Raw genomic sequence first — 20,677 nt, 5'->3', positions numbered from 1 at the left:
ACCCTTTCCCCAGAGGCTGACGATTAGCACAGGTTTCAGCACTGTAGATGTCACCCCCAGACAATAAGCCTACTCATGCTAAGCAACCACACTGCATTTCATATTTAATATCTGTCTATTCTAAAGAAACATCCAGAAGTATTTAGCAAACATTTTTTTGCCAAATCTAAAATCTCTTGCTGAGTTACAAGCAGAAGATAAAAATATAAAAGCTGTATGTTTGAAATACTTAAAAAAAATTTTTAACACACACACAACCCCCCCCCCCCCCCCCTAAGTTGGACCAATATCACTAAAAACCAAATGAAAGAGTTCATTTAAGTAAGCACCTATCAAGTCTGCTTCTTTATGCCATCTTACCTTGGTTCAAGTCGAGCAAAGGATGCAAAAGAAGCAATTTCTTAGAAAACTTTTGAATAAGGAGGGAGAGATTGACAAAACGTACGTTGGTAACCTTCATCCAAACTCAAGAGTCTAACTTTTTTTTCTCTCTTTTCTTTATATCTACATGAGGACAACTGTTTCTCAAACCAGCTTGTACCATAAAAGTAAACAGTCACCATACTCTAAGGGAAGATCAGCCAGTGTGCTGCTTCATCACCATAAATTATATTGAGACACATAGACTGCTTTCTACAGACACATTCTGAGCCAGCTTCAGAAAAAGTGTAGAAGATGGAAAAGGAGTTTTTTTATCGACAGCATCATCAAGCAACAAAACTCATAACTGCACTAAAGGAGGTAGGGATAAATCATGGCTCCCCCTCCCCATTTCTTTGACTATTTTGCCATCAATAGCTGCATTTTCTCTGGAACTAATGCACCCATCAAAGCTGGGGGATATCCACAAAAAATCTCTTTGCAGGGTGAGACATTAAAGAACACAGGCAATGCCCTCATCATGAGGGATCTCTCTCTGAATGTTGCAAGATCCCTGGGACCTGCACATGCAATTAAGTGCTAAATGCTCTTACTTATGGCAGACTTAACCACTCGGCCTTTCACACCAGTTACAGTCTGCTGATGGCTTCGAGCTGTCACTTGTCGTGGCGGCCTCTTCTTCAGCCCAGTCTTGTGGCTACTGAGCTCTAAGCCATGTTCCACTGTGGATCTTTTTCCTTTCTTTGTGACAACAGAATCTTTACCTGCATGGATTCAATGAATTTCTACTTAGTATTTTAGTGTTTCTGTACACACACAACAATGCGGGAATGTTAAGGTTTTGACCCTGTAAGTCTGCAATATTTAACATATTCAACATAAATGCAATGTAACCTGTAAATTGTAAAACAGTCAAAAAGAGGCAAAAAAAAAAAAAAACCCCAACAGACAAGTCCACAGTCAGGAGATACAGTTGGAAAAAATTAAAGAAAACAAAGCAGTATGGTAAAAAGCCTAACATGGCCAAGTCAGACAGGTGACTTTTCTACCAGCAAATAAACTAAACATTATTAAAGACTTTTTACCATACTGCTTTGTTTTCTTGAGTTTTGTATCTCCTGACTGTGGACTCTTTCTGACTAATGTTTTACATTCTACATGCATACTGTTTAGCTAAGTTTCTTTCTATATTCATTTTAATAGAAGGTTTGTGTTTTAGATGTTTACTCTCCCCATATAAGGGTTTGTTGATTTGAACTGATTCTATACTTACATTTAAATACAGTTCCACCACTAATTTTCTGAATGAATAGGTTGCCTCAAATAAGTAAACCAGTAAATAAATATTCTTTAAAATATTTTACATCTCTATGGGCCCTCTTTAAAAGCAAAAGCAGAAACAAGAAGGGAGGAGAATAACGCATTTCAGTTGCTAATTGCTGGGGATGCTGGAGATGTAGTATTCCCAGACTCTGGGTGGAGGAGGGAGTAAGTTACAGCTCATGTTTTCAGGGTTCTAGATGAGAGTAGCCTCCAGATGAGGGTTGTGTACAATTCTGGAGACCGCACCTTCAAAAAGATCTGTTCTATGGTTTACAGCACAGCTGACAGATGAAAAATGCTTTTTACGTAGGCTTGAGAAAGCTTGGCGTAAAAAAAATCCCATTCCAGAAAATAGGGCTCCGATAGATATTTATCAGAAAATTACTACATTTGCGAAGAAGAATTTTCTGATCACCAAAATTCAACCAGTATCCTCTAGTACCGAAGAACTATTCGATGTAGTTTCTAAAACGGTTTCAGGTTTCACACCTTCAACTATAGCTATGCCTCTTGTCAGAAATTTGCTGTTTAGTTTCACCAAAAGATTAATATTGTTACTTCATTTGATCCATCTGTTTTACGTTATGTCGATGCTGATTTAATGATACTGTGAAATGGGACTCTCTTTCTGAAGTGACAACTGCTCAAGTTTCTGAAGTTATTCATTCATTAAATAACTCATCATGTTCTTTGAATATTTGTTCCAACAGCCATCAAGAAGTCCCTTTGTGACAATATTGCTGTGCCAATTGTCCCTATTCTAAATACATTATTTAGCGAAGATGTATTACCAATCCCATTAAAACAACTATTGTCAAGCCTAAAAACACGGCAAATTTGCCACTGTTAGCCAAAGTGATTGCGAAATTAGCTTTATTGCAACTGCAAACCTTTGTGGAAGGAAAAAGGTATTCTGGATCCATGCCAATTTGGCTTTTGATACAAGTATAACACAGAAACCTTATTGATTTCTATTTTGGATTCTATTCACTGAGGGTTTTGATCTGGGTACTATTTCTCATGCTAAACTTACATATTGCTGCTTCTTTGACATCATTAACCATCAATTATGATGGACTAGTAAAAAAAGGCCCATTTCTGGAGCCAATGAAACGGGCGCTAGCAAGGCTTTCCTGTGCCCCCCCCCCCAACCGTCGTCGATGTTGGTGAATTGCTCCGCCTCCAACGTCATAATGTTTGACGCGAGGGCGGGGCCCAGAGACTGATTTTCGAGGCTTCAGAGCTTCGAACATACGAACCTTGGCTTCAGTGACGTCAGAAGCCAATAGAACGTTGAGGGTGAGTTTTATATATATAGAAGTGTTTGGTTTGCCTAGGAATTGCTGCAGTTTTGAGTTGGCTTACTTCATTTTTGGAAAACTGTGAGTTTCAAGTCAGAGCTAGTCCTGGAGAACCTTGTTGGATGTGAATTTATTCCGGTGTTCCTCAGGGTTCAGCCCCATCTTCTTTCATTTTCAACATTTACATGGTACCACTCTATAGAGTTCTTGGTTGTCTGGGAACAAGTTATCTTTATGCAGATGATTTACAATTTTTTTCCCTACTTAACGATCATCATCATATTGCATTACGTCTCAGGTATTATGTTTGCAAACTATAAAATCCTGGTTAAGTGCAAATAAATTTTGTCTTAACGATTACTAAGACACAGGTTTTACTTGTATCAGGTTTCAGCAATGCTGATTTTGAGGCTTTAAGGACAAGGTAGAATCCAAAGTAATCCTAAAATATTTCATTTTAGAAATGTAGTTCAGAGATATTTTTTTAAATTGAAATCCCTGTGACCCCTCTGTGACCTTTTAGTTTTGCAGATTTTTGAACAGTTGTACAAGCATTCATTTTTCTGTTGATTATTGTAATGCACTTCTACTCTGTCTCCCCTAGAATTTACTTCGAGCACTGCAAGTTGCTCAAAATGATATAGCACAATTAAACTGTAACATCTCTCGTTTTGAACACATTTCACTTATATGATTTCATCTGCATTGGCTGCCAGTTGAGTGGAGAATTCATTTTAAAATACTCTTATTTTTAAGGCTTTACATGATGATACTCCAGCTTGGGTCACTGCAGCTTTGAAGATTTATAAGATAGCACACGCTCTGCTGATAAGGGGTTGCTTGATATCTATCATGATTCACTCTTTAATGGTGACAGGACTGGCTCTTTGGAATGCTCTTCTCCGGTGTGTGTTCTTTATTGGCACTGCTTACTTTATTGAAAGTAGAGGCCGACCAAATTTCAGCTACGGCACCAAACCCAGCCCAAAATCAGTTTTATTCCCAGTTTTGGCAGAAGGGTTATTTTAATTTTCAGCCATGCTTTCAGTTTTGGCCGGAAATAACCATGCGCTTTTGGTGGAAGCTGAAAATTTGTGCTTTCCTCCATTTATCTCCTTCCCCCTTAACAGTTGTCCCCCCCCCCCCCCGAATGCCTCTCCCCCAACCTGTTGGTCACCGTGGGCCTATCTTATAATCTTTGTTGGTATTGGGCTGTAGTTGGGGCAGGAGCAATCCCCAGTTACTCCTGCCCATTCCAGCTCTGCTTTCAAAATGCCTGCCACAACTGGGGTATCATTCCTGCCCCAATTGCACCATTAGACCACCAGGGAATGTAAGGTCCGGGGGGTGGGGGGGGGGGGGAGGAACACATGCCACATTATATATGTATTTTTTTTTTTTGCACTGTAATTACAAGTAATGCAGTTATGATCTTGCACAATAGTTTACATGGTAAACAGAGTGCTCCAAATAAATGCTTTTGATACAAAATTTTAGAAGGAATTTAAGTCTATAAATTTGGAATAAGTTCCTTAGGAATTAGCTTCTCTGTGGAGTTATAATGGCAGCTGTCACGCAAAGTGTGGAACAAAATCAACCACTGTAAAAAGCACCATGGTTTTTAGTTTCAGTTTTCTTTAGCTGCGGTCCATGTACAACCAAAGTGGTTTACATTTATTATATACAGGCTATTTTGCTTAGAGATAAAATACAGCCTTTCATTATTTAAATTATTATATTATGGCTTAGATATTGTGAGTTTAGCAGAGGGATGCAGACTGCAAGAACAGACAATCCCCAGTGGCCCTCACTGGTTCACATTCATACAACCAAACTTGAGTTTCAGCTGAAACCAGGTGATGAGTTTGGGCTGCAATTTTGGTTTTGGTTGGCCTCTAATTGAAAGCACATGTTTATTTTTCAGCAACCATTTCCCTCAGAAAAATTAGAGCACACCATTTAAAATCATCTTTGATGGAGCTTGTAGTTAACAGCATCACTATGGTGCTCATTTTCAAAGCAAACTGACTTACAAAGGTCCATAGTAACCTATGTAAATTTGCAAGTCTAAGTGCTTTGAAAATACGCCTCCATATAGCCTTTATCTGCCGTCATTATCAATGCTTCTATGACCGTCGCTGCCATGACTGGACTAAAGCAAGTTGGATGCAGACAAAATAGCAAAACTGCTGACTTGCCAGTACTATGAGGGAGTCATTTTGGGTGAGTCCTGGTGTTTGTAGACCTTGCTGTTTAGCTGGTCCCAGGGCTATAAGAAATCCAGTGATAGAAGCTCCACAGCACCAGACTGGAGCCCTAGCTCTCATTTAGCTGGGGACACAAAGAGACAAGAGGACACTATTGGTTTAACAGCCCTTTCTGAGCATTCTGTGGCATTCCTTTTTGCAATTAAGTACATCCTGTACCGGCAAAAGTAGGCTAAACAATCCTTAGTCCTGTGTAGTCCTCTAAGCATGTGCATTTTTGAAGCTGAAATAATCTGATATATTTTAAAATACCCAGGCCAGGGGGCTAATTGTCCTTTCTACAGGACAAGCCAATCCAATTCTTGTTTTACCCCAACAGCAGACACAGAAATGTTTTTGTTTTAGGATGTACACAAGAAGTCTATTCCCCCCGATATTTAAACTCCGTGGTTGGTTCTGCTTTACTAAATCCAGCTGCAGTGTTGAAAACTTATAGCCAGATATTCAGTGCTGGGTTACATTAGATACCAGTGCTGAATATCAGAATATACAGTGGCTGCTGGGTACTGCCGATATTCGGCAGTGGTAGCTGGATAACTGTCTGCATGGCCGAGTTTTTTTTGTTTTGTTGTTAATTTTATCCCATATGCTGCTAAATCCATAGTGTCCTATCCAGGATGATTCCAGAGTGATCCTTTCCATGGTTTTTCTTTCCTATTGTAGAAGAGATTTTTGGGTGTATTTTCCTTCCTGGGCTGGATAGGACACTATTTTGCTACCTTAAGTTGTCCAGATATTCAGAGCTAGTAACTAAATAACTATCAGTGATACCCGGATTAACTTGCAGCTCCTCCCCCTGACCACCCTGTAAATATCTGCAGTGCTTTTATCTGGATATTGCCCCAGTGAGTGACTCTAATCTGGTTAGGAGCTGCTCTTATCCAGATACGTGCCATGGAACATTAGTCTTTACATAGTCAGGGGGAAAAAGTAGATCTGCATTCATTTGAGAAATGAAGCCAACTGGTCACTGCTGCAGGGATGGCAAATTCTGATCCTTGCGTGCAAGAAACCTGACCCATTTGTCAAGTAACCACATTCTATTTTTAAATATTTTTATTTATTGCAATTTTCATAACAGAACAAGCATGAGTTGGTGACATATCAAGTACATAGGCATCAATAAAAGATATAAAATAAAAGGGGCAAAAACTCCACTTGACCACAAAAGATGGGGGTGCTAGTACAGCATTCTATTGATGGCAATTCCAGAAAAAGGAAAAGGCTTTAACACCACACGACAAATCATATCTTCAATTCAGCCAGGGTCACCTACATTGGATACAACTGTGGAAGTAATTGGAATCAACGATTTCTTAGCATCTAAAAAGGATTTCAATTGATCTGGGACATAGAATATATAGGAAGTACCTAAGTACTTCACTAAACACTTACAAGGATATGTAATGAAAAACACAGCACCCGGGCTTCGTGTCTCTGCCCTCATGGCTAAGAAACATTTTCTACGCTCCTGAGTTGATCTCGCTAGATCAAGAGAAGTCCAATTTTTTTGTCCCATAAATAGAGTCCGCATATTGTGAAAACAGAGATGAAGTATCATATCCAAGTATTGTTCAAATACCAGACTAATCAATAAGGTTGCTTTCCCAACAACCAAAGGACCTTCAGAGGCCAATCTAGTTGCCACATTAGAATCAGCTACGTCCACAGATGCATTTCCCATAGTTTCAATCGGAGGCTGTATTCCAGACTTGGAAGGTATATAATAGATTCTGGCTATGGGTGGTAGTAACTCTGATAAAATCTTCAAATTCTCAGTCAAATACTTTTTTAAAAAGGTCTAACGGTGTTATATTTTGGACTTTTTAATCTAAGATCCTAAGGTTAAGACGTCTAGTGTAATTTTCCAAAACCTCAATCCTTTTATTTGCTAAAGTCTTATCCTTAATCAAAGTAATATTGACTGACTTCATACTTTCCACCCCTCGTTCCAGGGAACCAATTTTCCCGCTCTCGTTCCAGGGAATCAATTTTCCCCTTCTGTGTCTAACTGTTGCTCAGTTACCCGAGTTTTATTCTGCAATTCTTTTGCAAGTGTTTTTAAATCAGTAGAACAAGCAGCCACAGAAGAATCAAGTCTTACTAACACATTCCACAAAGAATCCAAAATGATGACTGTTAGTCTTTGCAAAGGGGGGAGGGGGCAAAAGATTCCACTAAAGGTACCCGGATAGATGTCATCTTAGGGCCACTTGGGCCCCTCCAGTTACGGGTCAGGTTCCCTCTAAGACTAAAGCAACACTCCTAGGGCCACTCTCTTGCTCTGTAGGTGCAACCAGTCCTGTCCAAACTTGATCATCGACCTCCAACATGGGCGCTTCCCCCTCTGCTCCAAGCAACTGCCTTGCAGAACTATTTGCAACTACAGGCTGAGAACAGGGGCTGAAAAAAAATTCTCATCTCCCAGGCGGCTCAAATTTCATTCCTGAAGAGCCGCAGCAGGAGCCACTGGCTCCCCGTTTATTCCAGTTTGTGCGTCAAGAGGAAACAAAAGCTATAGGGGTGTGGACAACCACTTTCCTCTTCTTTTTCGGAGGCATCAAGTAAATTGCAAGAAGAATTCAGGAGACACTGGATCAGGCGCAATCAAGGTGCCAGCCCCCTTCCTACCCATCTTCAAATCTCTGCTTAAAGCTCACCTCTTCAATGCTGCTTTCGGCACCTAACCTTCCGTGAAATATAGTATGCCCTATTAGTCGGACTCTACACTTGTCTTTGACTGGACACTTGTCTCTAGACTGTACACCTGTCTTTTAGATTGTAAGCTCCTTGAGCAGGGACTGTCCTTCTATGTTTGAATTGTACAGCGCTGCGTAACCCTGGTAGCGCTTTAGAAATGTTAAATAGTAGTAGTAGTAGTAGTATCTTGACTCCGCCAAATAACCACATTCTACAAGCCAAACTGGTTCTTGGATCATGTCTATTATAAAGATTCTGGAAACCAGGGATCTGGCACTATTTATCTCTATAATGCTACTAGACATATGCAGTGCTGCACACAATCGCATAACAGGCAGTCCTTACTGAACAGAACTTACAACCTGTTCAAGACAGGCATACAGGACAACTAAGACATTAGGCAGTTTCATGTATTTTGAGAACGATTTAAAAACATAAGAGGTTAAGATTTAAAGGCAGCCTCAAAAAGGTGGGCTTTTATCCTGGATTTGAATAGGGCCAGAGAGGAAATGAGGTGCCATCTTAGGAAGTCAATTCCAGGCACAGAACACCACAATCCTTCATTTGTAACTACCACTACTTATATGACTTTTAAAGTAGGAATCCATTATAGCCCATTCATTTCTGGGCCAGTCCTCTGCTAGAAGCTCTTACCAGAACCTGTAATCGCAGGCTCTAAATCTAGGCTTTGGGTGTCGCCACTCACTGTACAGTGACCACTCCCCTCTTTTCCCAGGAGCTGTGAAGGCTACCTGCGTCTGCAGCAACTTCACCCCAGCCAACTGTGTAGCACTAGGCCTCCACATTGTACTGACAGAGCTCAGTAATACTGCTACTCTCTAATGCAGAAACAAGAGCTATAAGATAATTCCAGGTTATAAGGGACATACCGAACCAATCAGTTTGTGATCATTGTAGGCAATACCTTATGCAGGCAAGTCTACCTAACCTGGGTGCCTGACATACACACATATTTATATGTGCATGTACATGCCAGTATGCCCCTAGTTTTACAACCACACGTGGAGGAGCATTTTCGATAGCGTATCTAAGTCGGACTTTGGACGTTTTGTGCTAAACATACCAAATCCGAATAGTAAATACAGTGCAATCCGCTTAAGTGCAAGGGTCTGGGACCAAAGAAATGCATGCAGTTAACCGGAGCGTGCACTTAACCGTTGTGACCCAAAGAAGCTGGACATTCTGATAAACATATGTACAGTATACCATCTCCGTTAACTGACATTAGGCTTACTTGAAGTAATCAGTTATAGTCCTCTGTACACTATTGGGTCTGTGAGTTCCATAGACTACGTCTGTCAGACGGTAAAACCTGTCATAGCACTGACATCTAGTGGCCTCCAGATAGGCCCGCACGGTGTTGAGACTGTCCAGCGCTCTTGCAAAAGTGACAGGTGGAGGTTCCTGCTCATTTCATCCTGTTTCTTCATCAGCCGTTGTTGCCTGCGTGTAGGCGCATATCTCGACATCAGTGCTGTCATCAGCTGTTTGTAGATCGTAATCAACAGCTACGTAGTGATGAAACTCCTCTTCAGTAACACCGGCTGGGATGTCAATAACCTGTTCATCCGACACGTTTGCAACAGCTGCATCTGTTTCGTCCCTCTCCACATCCTTAAGAAAGCTTGCCCGCTTGTAGCAGTTCACAATGGTTGCCTGTGTACCATGATTCCAGGCTTCTTTCTGCATATGTAGGGAATCAAACAGTGATAGATTACGAGCCAGTTCAACAGCACGATTATCCTTGCCAGTCTGGTCATCCATAACGCTGATCAGACAAGGTAGCACAAGAGCCCGATAATGTTGTTTGAAATTGGCTATTATGCCCTGATCCATAGGTTGGATCAGAGAGGTAGTGTTTGGTGGCAGGAAGACCACATTGACGTTAGACAGCCTGACATCATCCCTGTGTGCAGCACAATTATCACAAAGCAACAAAATCTGACGCTTTTGTGCCCACATTCTAGTATCTAACTTCTTTAGCCACTGCTTCCAAATTTCTCCAGTCATCCATGAATTTGCATTAGCCTCGTATGACACAGGAAGTCACTTAACTTTCTTGAAGCAACGGGGCTGTTTGCTCTTTCCAATGACGAGGGGTTCCAATTTCTCACTCCCATCCATATTGCAGCGAAGGAGGATCGTCAGTCGGCCCTTCGACGTTTTACCTCCAGTAGTTTTGGCATGTTTGAATGCAAGTGTTCCATCAGGAATTGCTCGCCAGTAGAGACCGTTTTCGTCAGCATTGAAAATGTCACGAGGTGCAAACTTGTTCAAGATGGTAGGAAGAACTGAAACAACCCAATTTTAAGTACCAAAGTCATCAGCGTCTTGTTTCTCACTATACTTTTTCTTGAATTTTATGTTGTTCCTCTCCTTCCATCTTTCCAACCATCCAACAGTGGCTTTGAATTCAGTTAGTCCAAGACTTTCAGCTAACTTTCTCCATAAGCAGTGGACCACTGACAGGAAACTGTCTGCTCCTGACTCAAGAAAACCACCGAAGAGCATCTTCTACCTCCTCAGCTTTTCCCGCCTGTTTTCATTTCCATTGTGGATTTGTATTGTTTTGACAGTCTTCCGGAAGCTGGTCTTTCTGCTTCAAGACACGTGAAATTTGACTGGGATTGACACCATATTCTTTAGCAATAGATGCTTGACTTTGTTTTCTAATTTTTTAAGAACTTCTGTTCGTTCAGCCACTGTTAAAGTCTTACAGTTCCGCTGCAACGACGACGACCCCAGTGTACACTCTAACAACATTCTTTTGCTTATTCTGCCTGTGGCAGTTAAAAGGGGCAGTAAATTTGAAATCTCATTGGTTGTCACGCCCCAATTGGCTTCCATATTCCATGCACGCGCTTATGTGGCATCTTCCCTGCAGAGAAGCGGTCTTAAACCATGCATGTAAGCGAATCTTCCACTTATTAGTGGTGAGCTAAACCGAAGTTTATCCCCATAGAAATTGATGGCACCAAAAACGGGACCGAAGTTCATCCCCATAGAAATTGATGGCACCAAAAACGGGACCGAAGTACGGCATGCAGTTAAACAGAGCATGCGCTTATCCGACATGCACTTAAATGGAGTACACTGTATTCCCATTTTTGAAAAAAGAAAAGTCTATTTTTTTTTTTTTGATACCACCATTTCGAATAAGGTTTTGAGCATTGTGCGTTTATCTTTTTGGGCCATTTTTGAAAAAAAAATGCACAAGTTAAAAACGCACAAAATCAAGTCACTGGGATGTAGGAGGGGCCAGCATTTTTGTTCCACCAAATATCTCAGAAGAGCAATCGGGAACCCTAGGGGTACTGCTGTGGACTTCATATAAATGCTCCCAGATACACATCTCACCGTTGCTCCCTTATCTTGTCTGCTGAGCCTTCCAAAACCCACCCATAACCCCCAACTGTACCCACTATAATAGACCTTATGGGTGAAGGGGGCACATGTGGGTACAGTGGGTTTCTGGTGAGTTTTGGAGGTTTACAGTTTCCATCACAAGTGTAACAAGTAGGGGGAGGTATGGGCCTGGGTCCACCTCTGTCTACAGGGCATTGCACCCACCATTAGACTACTTCAGGGACCTGCATGCTGCTCTAATGGACCTGGCTATAACTTCTGAGGTGTCATAGAGGCTGAGTACTATTTGTACTCACATTTTTTTTTTTTGGGGGGGGGGAGGGGGGGGGTCAGTAACCGCTGGGGGAGTAAGGGGGAGGACATCCCTGAATCCCTCCAGTGGTCATTTAGGGCACCTTTTTGTATCTTGTTAGGAAAACAGGTCTAGACAAAAACCTTGAAGTTTTTGCCTTAGACATTTTGGTTTTCTTCCATTATGGCTGAAAAACATCCAAGTGTTAGGCATGCCCCAATCCCACCTTCAAAATGCACCTGACACACCCCCTTGTGAGTTGGATGCACTGCAGACGAAATGCATGGTTTTGAAAATACAGATCAGTGGCGTAGCTATGTGGGGCCTGGCCCCCTGTGGATTTCGTCCTGGACCCCCCTCCCCACGAAACCTCCCCCGCCGCCTACCTTCGCTTTTGCTGGCGGGGAACCCCAATCCCCACCAGCCGACGTCCTCTTTGTCCTGCAGTCAGTGCAAAAAAACTCTTTGCTCTGTTGCACGTGCAGGACATCAGCATGCAACAGAACAAAGACTTTTTTTGCACTGACTGCAGGACAAAGAGAACGTCGGCTGGCGGGGATTGGGGTCCCCCGCCAGCAAAAGCGAAGGTAGGTGGGGGAGGGTTCGTGGCGGGAGGGGGGGGGGTCGAGAGATAGATCGGGAGGTCGTGAAAGGTGGCGGTGGGTCAGCAATGGGGGGGGGGGTCGGCAATGGCGGGGGGCTAAAATGTGCCCCCTCACCTCGGGCTCTGGACTCCCCTCCCACCGAAGTCTGGCTATGCCCCTGATACAGATTGGACATTTTGAGAAGAAATCCATTGAAATGGTGGTTTATTACACTTCTTAGATGTTTTTCTCTTTAAAAATTTTTTAGCCCCCTAGGCACTCTTGTTACACCAGCTGTATGGCTCGTGTAAGTGTGTAGATAGAATGTATTTGGATACAGGCAGCAGATGATGTTTTGTATATTCCTGAGAATCTAGCATGTGATGTTTTTGTTCTTTCCTGAGAAAGTAGCAGAATAGCAGGTGATGTTTGTACATTCCTGAGCAGGTTCACGAGCTGTTCATGTAGAGTTGTTCTTGTAAGCAATGCATGATCATGGTTGTGTAAGCAAAATGTAACCAATAGTAATGATAATACATGTAATATCCATGAATATTCATAGAGTATATAAGAAGGGGATTGACTCCCAAATAAAGAGTTTTTTGCCCAGACACACGAGAGGAGAGTTATTTTGCAACATCTGGTGATCCCCGACGTGATCGGTGAAAACGTGACGTACTTACTATGACTGGAACAGTCAGCGCGCCATTCCTTCTACGGAACACTGTAAGTATGGGGGGAAATTTAACATCATCACATAAACAACATGCACAGGAGCTATATACTATAACGCAAAGATATGGTTCCTCCCGAAATCCAATAACTCTTAAAGATATAGAGCGTTTAATTGAGGAAATAGTTTGTCAATGTCCCTGGTATCCAGAGAAGGGATCATTCGATCCTCAAACATGGGAAAAGATAGGGCAGCAGTTTCGTTTAGAGCCTAGAGTTTCGACTCCTATATTATTGACTTGGAGAGAGATATATTCTATTATAGTAATTCTCTCTTCTGGATTGACAGGCATTACTAACGAAAATATATCCAACAAATTGCCAGGCAAGACCTGGTCTCTTTTACCTCCCGCGACTCTTGGACCTACACCTTCTCCTCCTTCTTGTCGGCTGGCCACCGATATGGGAAGGGAAGAGCAAAACAAAACTCCTGACTTTACTACTACTACCCCTAATAAACCAATTGAAAATATCCAAAACAACAACGCTAATGATAGCGTTATTATTACCAAAACACCAAAGAGCGTAGAACGACCTAGTTTAATTCAATTAGGTATACAGCAAGCACGAAAAAATGGTGAATTCATTTGGAACGATGATCTATGGGATAATTCGGAACCTAATCCTAATTTATACCCAGTTACTAGAACTACAACAATAGAGGCAGGGAACGAAACACATCATGCAGAATGGACTGCTCTACCTTATCAAGTTTTGAGAGAATTACGTAGAGCTATCGTAGAATCAGGTTTAAAAAGTTCATTTGTTCAAGGCATGATAGAAGGGATTAGTAACGGTTACTTAATGACTCCAAAAGATTGGAAAGACCTTTTCCGTATGCTGTTAACTCCTGCGCAATATGTAGTGTGGGATAATGAATATAAGCAAGCAGCACAACTTATCACTGGGACTAATTTGGTGCCTGATCAAATTTATGGATCGGGACCATTTTCAACCCTTGATATGCAAATTCAACAAAACGATACCTGTTTTCAAGCCATAGGCACTTGTATCTTGCGAGCATTTAAAAGAACACCAGAAGGGAATAAACCAACAAAATCTTTTGCATCAATTAAACAGGGTGCAACCGAATCTTACCTTCAATTTGTTAATCGATTGCAGGAAGCTGTAACTAGGCAAATTGATAATCTTGATGCGCAAACAGAGTTATTGATTAAATTAGCCCAAGAAAATGCAAATTCAGATTGCAAAAAGGCATTGCAGACTGTAGCTCATCGCCCAGGAATTACTTTAGCAGATTTATTGAGCGCATGTGCAGATGTGGGGACTCATGGTTATTCTATGAATTTGTTAGCAGGAGCTATACAAAAAGGTAATAAGCCACAGGGGACGTGTTTTAATTGTAAGAAACCAGGACATTTTCGAGCTCAGTGTAGAGCCCCAGGAGGGGGTGCCAACTTTGCAAAAGGACCTTCACGACCTTCTCGAAAATGTCCTCGATGTCAAAAAGGATATCATTGGGCCAATCAATGTCGCTCTAATCCAATTAATTCCACACCGCCACCCCCAAAAAACTTTGCTCCGGGTTAACTCCTAACCTCGGTCCAAAGGGAGTGCAAGGGTCTTTTGCTCATAGTACTACTGCTACACAAGGTAGTGCAGGAATTGACCTTATTGCAGCGGAATGTAAAACTGCCATCTTACCTCATGAAGTTTTGGTATATAATACTACCTTTAAAGGACCCATTCCAGCGGCTACTGTAGGTTTAGTATTACCTCGCTCCTCTGCATCGAAGGCAGGTATTCATGTTATCCCTGGAGTTATTGATGCTGATTACACAGGCATTGTTAAAATTCAAGTATGGTCCTCATCACCTTTAACAATTTCTCCCGGGGACTCGTGGGCACAATTAATTATTTACCATATTTTACAGCACCTATTCCTTCTACTGTCTCTCGTACAGGGGGCTTTGGATCTACGCGACAGGTAAGTGCAGTTTTAAAACCGGTTTCTAATGCACGACCCACTGCTCAATTTTTATTGCAACAAAAGCCCTTTGTTGGTATATTAGATACCGGGGCGGATGTTTCTGTCATAGCTTATAAACAATGGCCTGTGGAATGGCCCATTGAAGATACTTCACATGTGACAGGAATAGGGGGAACTCAGTCAGCCTCCCAAAGTTCTCAATGGTTATCTATTACATATCCTAACGATACCAAGGTTCTAGGACATATTAAGCCCTGTATTTTACAAGTACCCTTTAATTTATGGGGTCGTGACCTTTTGGAACAATTAGATGCATCATTGATCCTACCTGATTAACAGTTCATAAATATGTCTTTTTCTCTTCCTTTGGAATGGAAAACTGACAAACCTGTTTGGGTAGAGCAGTGGCCGATTACCAGAGAAAAACTGTTGATTTTACATCAATTGGTGGAAGAACAATTACAATTAAATCACATTGAGCCTACCAATTCTCCATATAATACTCCGGTATTTGTGATCAAGAAAAAATCCGGAAAATGGAGATTTTTACATGACCTACGAGCTATTAATGCGATTTTAGAACCAATGGGCCCGTTACAATGTGGTATTCCAAATCCTAATTTGATTCCTTATGATTATCAATTAGCTATTATAGATCTGAAGGATTGTTTTTTTTTTCAATTCCTCTCCAGGAAAAAGATTATAAATACTTTGCTTTTACTGTACCTGTTTACAATAATGCACACCCTACTACTAGGTATTGTTGGAAAGTTTTGCCCCAGGGAATGTTAAATTCACCCACTATTTGTCAATACTATGTTCATCAAGCCTTGCAACCATTTCGTGCCTATTTCCCTCAACTTTTGGTATATCATTATATGGATGATATACTAATTGCAGGGATAACTCTTCCCCCTTCTTGGAAATCTACTTTAATTTCTATCTTGGCCTCCTCAGGATTAACAATTGCCTCAGAGAAGGTTCAAGAAAAGGAACCCTATTTATATCTAGGTTTCCGTATGACTAAAGCTGCAGCCCAACCTGTCGCTCCTCATCTCAATTTACAGTCTCCCACGACATTACATCAATTACAAGAGATTTTAGGAAATCTCAATTGGTTACGTCCCTACTTGAAACTTCCTACAGAATTTTTACAACCCCTGTTTCTCGCATTAAAAGGTCATAAAACACCTGCTGAATTAATTACACTCACTGCATCGCAACAAACAATTCTGTCACAATTGGATCAAATCTTACAAACAAAATGGACAGATAGACGAGATGCATTTGCCCTTTTTTGTTTTTGCGTTCTCAAAGACCCCACCCACCGACAACCGTTTGGTGTCTTATATCAAGATACAACTCCTCCGAAATTGATAGAATGGGTCTATTTACAGAATACTCTCCATTCTACTATTACACAATGGCCCCAGCAACTAGCCTTGCTGATTACTAAAGCTCGAGAGCGAGCAACATTCATGACTGGTTTCGACATTCTTAAACTCATCATTCCTCATTCTTTGTGGCAGTGGGAAAAAATGATTCAGTTCTCCGACGACTTGCAATTTATTTAGCCACTTATGTTGGTATTATAGATTGCCACTATCCTAAAGACCCTCGCATACAGGGCACATCCATTTTGCCAATCACTCTTCATGATCCCATTTCTTTACGTCCACTCCCTACTGCTCTCACCGTCTTTACAGATGGTAGTCCCACTCGTGGGGTGGTTACTTGGTACAATCTGAACAAATGGCACGTCAAATTTACCTCTCCACAAACCTCTGCTCAACGTTCAGAGCTTGCTGCCATCATCCTGGCTCTTTCTTTATTTTCAGATCAACCACTGAATCTTATTGTTGACAGTCAATATTGTGCTAATCTTGTCCGTCGCATGCCCGACAGTTATGTATCATTCAAAATGGATGCCTCTTTTTATGCTTTACTGTTAACCCTCCAAGGTTACTTGGAGAATCGCCTTTCTTCTCTCTTTATAGGTCATATCCGCAGTCATCAACCTTTTCCTGGTGGTCTGTCTGAAGGGAATGCTCGAGCGGATCGCCATCTTCATTTTTTCTCCACAGCACACTGCAGTCATGAACTTCATCATCAAAATGCACCTAGCCTAGCTCGCCAGTTTCAAATTTCTTTAGAAGAAGCTAGAGCTATTATCAAAAATTGTCCACAATGTTCCTTTTCAGCTCCTACTACCTTTTTTCCTGGAGTTAATCCTCGTGGTCTGGAAATTAATAGCCTCTGGCAAATGGACGTTACTCACTTTCCCCCTTTTGGTCAATGGTCTAAGCTTCATGTGGTTGTTGATACTCATTCTGGATTTTTGTGGGTCACTGCACAAAAAGGGGAAACTACATCTCATGTCCGCTCTCATCTTCTCCAAGCTTTTGCGGTCATGGGTGTTCCTAAAACTCTCAAGACAGACAATGCCCCTGCTTATACTTCCACCTCCTTACAGGAGTTCCTGACCCTCTGGCATATTGAGCACCTTTTTGGTATCCCCTATAACTCCACTGGTCAAGCTATTGTTGAACGTGCTAATCGCACACTGAAAACTGCTTTAAGTAATCTGACTACAAAAAAAGACGGTATTCTCCGTCATAGAGTAAGCATTGATGAATGCTTAGCACAAATCCTTTACACACTGAATCATCTCAATCTCATCAATAATCCTGCTACAAAAACTTTTTCTTCCAGATTTGAACAACATTTTCGTACTCCTGCCCCACCTTTATCTCGTCCTTTGGTCATATACCGACAACTACCTTCTGATCAGTGGAGTTCCCCTGTGCCTCTCCTTACCTGGGGTCGTGGTTACGCTGCTGTTCAAACAGATTCTGGCCCGGTGTGGATTCCAGCAAAGTGGGTGAAACCTCATGTCGTGGCATCAAGGTCTTCACAACCCAATTCCCAATTTCACACTCACCCTTCAAGGACCGCAGATGCAAACACGCAAACGGTCAGTGACTCGTCAACCTAATGCTCCTGTTACTTGGGGACAAATTAAAGCCTTGAGTCAACAAGCTACAGAGACTTTAGAAAAAGCTCATATTGAAAAGACTGATGATAACTTCGTAGTGGCTATTATTGCAGCGCTTAATGCTAATTCCATTACATTGCTTCTACTGTGTTGTTGTTTGTACATACCTTGTGGACAGTCACAATTACTTCCCACAAAAAATATTTGGGAAGCGTTTGCAATTTCACTGAACCAAACTGATTTCTGTCTTTCTCATCAAAAGGCAGTTGGAGAAGTTTTGGCAACTTGCCTGATTCCAGTATGTCATGATCCTAAAGATATGCAAAATGATACTTGGTTTTATTCACAGCTTCCTGTTAATTCATCCTATCGAAATGCTTCTTATGAATACCATAATTGGGGAACACAAACCCTGTTGCCGCCTACTTTGGCAATGCATGTGAGAACCAATCAAATAGCTAGTATCAATATGACATGTGCTCGTATGGTTAATTGTACCCGATCAAATTGTGTTAATTTTGGATCAACTTTGTTAAATTGTAGCTCCTACGAAAATGTTTCATATATTTATAAATTTACTCATTTACCCCCTGGCTGGTTTTGGTCATGTGGAATGTATACCTTTAATTATATTCCAGCTAATATATCTGATGGTACTACATGCTGTCTAAGTCGACTCACTATGGTACTTCCCAGTAAACATATTTTATTTTCTAACTCCTCACATATGCGATCCAAGCGTATGACCCTTGCTGCCAATTGCAATGATAATGTTAAATTTCTGAGTCAAACTGAATATCTGGCACTTGCATTTTCATTAATAGGTGTCCCTGCATTGGCAGCGGCAAATGCAAAAAATATTCGTGAATTAGCCTGTTGGGCAATTAAATCAATCAATGCAACCTCCACTGCTATTAGTTTACTTAATGCTGAGCAACAGCAATTACGTCATGGAGTTTTACAAAATCGAGCAGCCATTGATTATCTTTTATTACTTAACCATCATGGTTGCGAAGAGTTTCAGGACATGTGCTGTTTTAATTTATCTGACAATTCAAAGGCCATTGACAAACAATTAGCTTTCCTACGGAATTTAACTACTCATATTACTATTCATAATAACCTACTCTCTGATGTATGGGATCAATTGTGGCAATGGATCCCTTGGACCTGGCTCCGCCCTATTATCCAGTATTTAGTCATTGGTATTTTTGTTTTCACTATTTTTTGCTGTTGTATACAATGCATTCCTAACCTTTTTTCTTTATGTTTTCCTCGTCCATTCGCTCCAACACGTCACTCTGCTCAATATGTTTATAAGCTATTACAAACATCTCCACCTCCATCTCCAGCTGGCACACCACGGAGATTTCATTAAAAAAAAAAAAAAAAAAAAAAAAAAAGGTGGAGATGTAGATAGAATGTATTTGGATACAGGCAGCAGATGATGTTTTGTATATTCCTGAGAATCTAGCATGTGATGTTTTTGTTCTTTCCTGAGAAAGTAGCAGAATAGCAGGTGATGTTTGTACATTCCTGAGCAGGTTCACGAGCTGTTCATGTAGAGTTGTTCTTGTAAGCAATGCATGATCATGGTTGTGTAAGCAAAATGTAACCAATAGTAATGATAATACATGTAATATCCATGAATATTCATAGAGTATATAAGAAGGGGATTGACTCCCAAATAAAGAGTTTTTTGCCCAGACACACGAGAGGAGAGTTATTTTGCAACATAAGTGATCATGCCTGAACGTTAGATGGATTAATACTGCGTTTTTATTTATCTATGGCATTTATGCTGGCATTCTCCTTTACAGAATATCATGTACCCTCAGGGCACCTAAATGAAGATGCCTGTTAAAGAACTGCCCTCCATATACCTAATTTCCCCTAGGAAGACCCCCCCCCCCCCCCCCCCCAAGAAATAACTCATGGAAAGGTTTACTCTGGAATTATTCCGTAAAGGTTACTATGAACTTAGCAGCGTATGGGATAAAATTAACCAAAAGTGCAAACAGTACCCATCCACCCACAGCTCATAACACTGCTCGTCCTGTCCCGTTCAAAGATCTTGACTACAAATCCCAGCAGGCGTGCCGAAGAGCTACAGGTAGCGGACTGGGAGTAGCCCCTCTTCTCCTCTCAACGACTCCCTTACCCCGCATACGTAACCAGTTACAGAGAATCCGATCCGTCGCTCACCTCGTGCCTGCTCCCCGGCTCCCAAGAGCTCAAGCCCCCTCCTCAGTAGAGAAGCGGACATTACGCCGAGCAGAACTCCAACACTACACGCGACACCTCACCGAGCACTCTTATTTCCGGAAAAGGAACTACCAAATTCCTTTATATAATATGGCACACTGTCGCACGCTGACCTCGCGCGGTGCGTGACTCCCAGAATGTATCCTGCGGAGTTCAGTCAAAATGGCGGTGCGGTGGCAGGCAAAGCAACGAGGTTTAATAGACAAGAGTGGAAGTGAGCCTATCTAGTCCACTGAAAGCAAGGAAGCCAATTTGGGTATTCTCTGTTTCCACTCCCTCGCGCAGTCGTCATTGCCATACACTCAAGGCAAAGCAAGCAAACCTACGACGAGCTGCTGCATCCATATTAGTAGTACATAAGTAGTGCCATACTGGGAAAGACCAAAGGTCCATCTAGCCCAGCATCCTGTCACCGACAGTGGCCAATCCAGGTCAAGGGCACCTGGCACGCTCCCCAAACGTAAAAACATTCCAGACAAGTTATACCTAAAAATGCGGA

The 20,677-nt window shown here is 41.6% G+C and overlaps 1 protein-coding gene across 1 annotated transcript in view; it reads right to left on the bottom strand.

The window, feature by feature from the left end:
* The window catches only part of RPS19BP1 (ribosomal protein S19 binding protein 1), a 29,928-nt gene extending 9,670 nt beyond the window's left edge, over nucleotides 1-20,258 (bottom strand). The window contains exons 1-2 of the mRNA XM_030208365.1: nucleotides 20,119-20,258; nucleotides 975-1,145 (exon numbers count right to left, since the gene is read on the bottom strand). Of these exons, the coding sequence (XP_030064225.1) occupies nucleotides 975-1,145; nucleotides 20,119-20,179 (232 nt within the window). The 5' untranslated portion in view covers nucleotides 20,180-20,258. The remainder of the gene's footprint in view (nucleotides 1-974; nucleotides 1,146-20,118) is intronic.
* Nucleotides 20,259-20,677: the final 419 nt, after the last annotated feature.

Source organism: Microcaecilia unicolor, chromosome 1 (genome assembly GCF_901765095.1).
Source record: "Microcaecilia unicolor chromosome 1, aMicUni1.1, whole genome shotgun sequence".
Classification (NCBI taxonomy): domain Eukaryota; kingdom Metazoa; phylum Chordata; class Amphibia; order Gymnophiona; family Siphonopidae; genus Microcaecilia; species Microcaecilia unicolor.
Note: the sequence above shows the minus strand (reverse complement) of the source record. Positions and strands in the feature narration are given on the sequence as shown.